Source organism: Buceros rhinoceros, unplaced genomic scaffold (genome assembly GCF_000710305.1).
Source record: "Buceros rhinoceros silvestris isolate BGI_N320 unplaced genomic scaffold, ASM71030v1 scaffold4239, whole genome shotgun sequence".
Classification (NCBI taxonomy): Eukaryota; Metazoa; Chordata; class Aves; order Bucerotiformes; family Bucerotidae; genus Buceros; species Buceros rhinoceros.
This window is the reverse complement of record NW_010430777.1, coordinates 5,260-8,412: the sequence shown is the minus strand read 5'-3', so window position 1 is coordinate 8,412 and position 3,153 is coordinate 5,260. Positions and strand designations below refer to the sequence as shown.

The 3,153-nt window shown below is 46.9% G+C and overlaps 1 protein-coding gene across 1 annotated transcript in view; it reads left to right on the top strand.

Annotated features, from left to right (window-relative positions):
* ME2 (malic enzyme 2, NAD(+)-dependent, mitochondrial) overlaps nucleotides 1–3,153 on the top strand; it is a 7,972-nt gene that overhangs the window by 1,794 nt on the left and 3,025 nt on the right. The window contains 8 exon segments of the mRNA XM_010143143.1: nucleotides 505–654; nucleotides 768–843; nucleotides 1,153–1,314; nucleotides 1,800–1,903; nucleotides 2,050–2,159; nucleotides 2,245–2,342; nucleotides 2,723–2,836; nucleotides 2,929–3,047. Coding sequence (XP_010141445.1) covers nucleotides 505–654; nucleotides 768–843; nucleotides 1,153–1,314; nucleotides 1,800–1,903; nucleotides 2,050–2,159; nucleotides 2,245–2,342; nucleotides 2,723–2,836; nucleotides 2,929–3,047 — 933 coding nt within the window.

The following is a 3,153-nucleotide window of genomic DNA, read 5'->3' as shown; positions in this document are numbered from 1 at the left end:
CCCTGCCCCAGCTCCCTTGTCCTTCTCTGGACACGCTGCAGCCCCTCAAGGTCCTTCTGGCAGTGAGGGGCCAGAACTGAGCCCAGGATTACAGGTGTGGCCTCACAAAACTCTTTTATTCTCAGGAAAACCAAAAGACAACTTTTAAATCCACGTCATGGCACTCACTGATCTGACACAGTCGTGTCTGTATCGGTGGAAGCGCCCGGATGCTGAAGCTCACGCGACCTTACTTGGGTTTGGATGAAAAATTCTTTCACTGGTAATTGTTTTTGAACCGTAATCAGGCTCCTGTACTGAATCCAGCATTTTTAGGTCAGCTTTTTAGTTTTGCTACTTTCTCCTTTCCAACTTTTATTTAGCAATCAAAGCCTGGCTTGAGTAGAAGCGAGAATTTAATGAAGGAATAATACCAATTTGAGTTGTGCATCGATGTTTTTCCATGTTTGAAATCCACAAAAGTGTGAAACAATAAGTGTGGTGGTTTCTTTCTCTTCCTTTCAGGTATATCTACATCATGGGAATCCAAGAGAGAAATGAGAAATTATTCTATAGGGTGTTACAAGATGATATCGAGCGGCTGATGCCCATTGTCTACACACCAACGGTCGGCCTGGCCTGCTCCCAGTACGGACACATCTTCAGGAGACCAAAGTAAGAACAACAGATACTTATGTCTTGCTGCTCCTTTGAGTATCGTTTTCTCTTTTCCTCCCTCCCACAGAATAATGTAGGTTGGAATAATTGTGGTTGGTTTGTTTTTTCAGGGGATTATTTATTTCTATCTCAGACAGAGGCCATATAAGGTCCATTGTCAACAACTGGCCGGAGAACGACGTTAAGGTACCACCCCCCTCTAATCATTGTGTTCTCGTTGTTATTTAATCTCAGATGAGGTGAATGATGCTTATACTAACATTTAGACATCTGGATTTGATCTGAAAATCATGAACCCGCGATACAAGCTGCAGTTCCACACTGCAGCTTGGATCCTTCCCAGGTTTGGGCAGAGAAAAAGGAGCAGAGCCAGTGAAGTAGTCCTTGAAATCTGCTCTTTGACCGGGCAAAGAATTTTTGCCTGGGAAAAATCCCTACGACTGACATGGCTTTATAAATCTGTGTGATAATCTATCGTTTTGCTTTGGTTTTCAGGCTGTCGTCGTCACTGATGGAGAAAGAATATTGGGTCTTGGAGACCTGGGGGTGTACGGGATGGGGATTCCGGTGGGAAAACTCTGTCTGTACACAGCCTGTGCGGGGATACACCCAGATAAATGCCTGCCCGTGTGCATCGATGTCGGAACTGATAATACCGTGAGTCTGAACTTTGCCTGCCCGGAGTTATCGCTATGGAAAGCGTTTATTTAAGGAGCGTTTAGTACTGTAAAAAAGATTTTTATTGAGATAAACCCAAGTGTTAAAACACTTGTGAAGGTCAATGATTCAGAATTCCCGACACCCGGATTGAGAAACACCAGTTAATTTGTCAGCGAAACGGGACGTTGGAAGTAATTTGCCTGCTGGAAGGCTGCAAAAGTGACGGGTCAGCTCGACCTGAAGAGGCTGCAAATGGGAACGAGATTTATTAAAGTGGTTTGTCGCTCTCAGTATTGATCCGTTCATGTTTAAAAGCAGCCGTCACCAACCTCGCGAGCCAGCCGAAGCGACTGAGCGTTGGTCCAGCCTGGCGGCAGTTCCAGCCGCTCCCTGATTGCAGCGTCTTTGGTGTGAAACGTGACCTTGGCTTATCGAGGAAGTGACTCATCCTGCCGCTGTCTTTGATTTTATTCTTTTTTCAGACCCTCTTAAAAGATCCGTTTTATATGGGCTTGTACCAGAAAAGGGATCGCTCGCAGGTCTACGATGACCTCATTGATGAGTTTATGGAAGCCATTACGGACAGGTAGGACGCTGAGTGTTCTCCATGGAAGTGGGGCCAAAAGTGCTGCCAAAACAACCCCTCAACACACTGTCCTTCAAACGGGTGTTCAAGGAACGATGATAGCGATGGGAGTGTCTGGTGATGGGAATGTTCACTGTGTTCCGTAGGTATGGCCAGAACACGCTTATCCAGTTCGAGGACTTTGGAAACCACAACGCTTTCCGCTTTCTGAGAAAATACCGAGAGAAATACTGCACCTTCAACGATGATATTCAAGGTATTCCCTTTGTTTGTGTTCCTTAACATGCAGGCAGACCACGCAGAGCTGGGCAGCTCACCTTAGATTTGTGCTGCTCTTACAGGGACAGCTTCGGTGGCCTTGGCGGGTCTGCTGGCAGCGCAGAAAGCCACTGGTAAACCACTTGCAGAGCAGAAAGTGCTGTTCCTTGGGGCGGGAGAGGTGAGTTCCCTTAAGGGCTCCAGAGGAGCAAGAGATTTAACTGTATTTTCTGGTTCTAAGATTCACGTTCTCTAAATTCCGTTGCCTTTCTGAAATACTTCAACAGAAGGGACTACCTGTTTAAAAATGACTGTTTGAAAGGTGTTTGACATTTGCAAGGACTCGAGACTTCCTAGGAAAAAAAAATCAGGGATTCGTGTGTAATTGAAGGGGAAATTACCGTAATTAGTAAGAAAGAGAGTAGGGAGATCTTGTTGATCTTCATAGAGCTGGAGAGAAACACGAAGTGGTTTTCGAAGCGGGTTAAATGGTGTTGGTGAGTAGGTAGTTACTGGGGCAGGTTCAGGACTCAGGGCTGTCTCTCTCCTTTGATCCTCAAGGCCGCCCTGGGAATTGCAAACCTCATCGTGATGGCTATGGTGGAGAACGGGGTTTCTGCGGAGGAAGCCTACAGGAGGATATGGATGTTTGACAAATTCGGGTTGCTGGTTCAGGTAGGGCTGTGCCGTGCCTGGAGATGCCACAGGACAGACGGCCGGTGCCTTCCGTGTCCTCCTCAGGAAAAGAATCAACTCTTTATCTACAGGGCCGAGAACAAAAGGTGGATTCCAACCAAGAACCGTTCACGCATCAGCCTCCAGAGCAGATACCAAAGACATTCGCAGAGGCGGTGAATGTGCTTCAGCCTTCAGCCATCGTTGGTGAGTGGGGTTATCTTTGTCTCTGCGTTTCCATCCTTTGGTTTAGCTAACAAGGAGGTTGCACGGTCACCACCCAGCGTGGGCGAATCATCCGTGAAGAACCTGGAGCT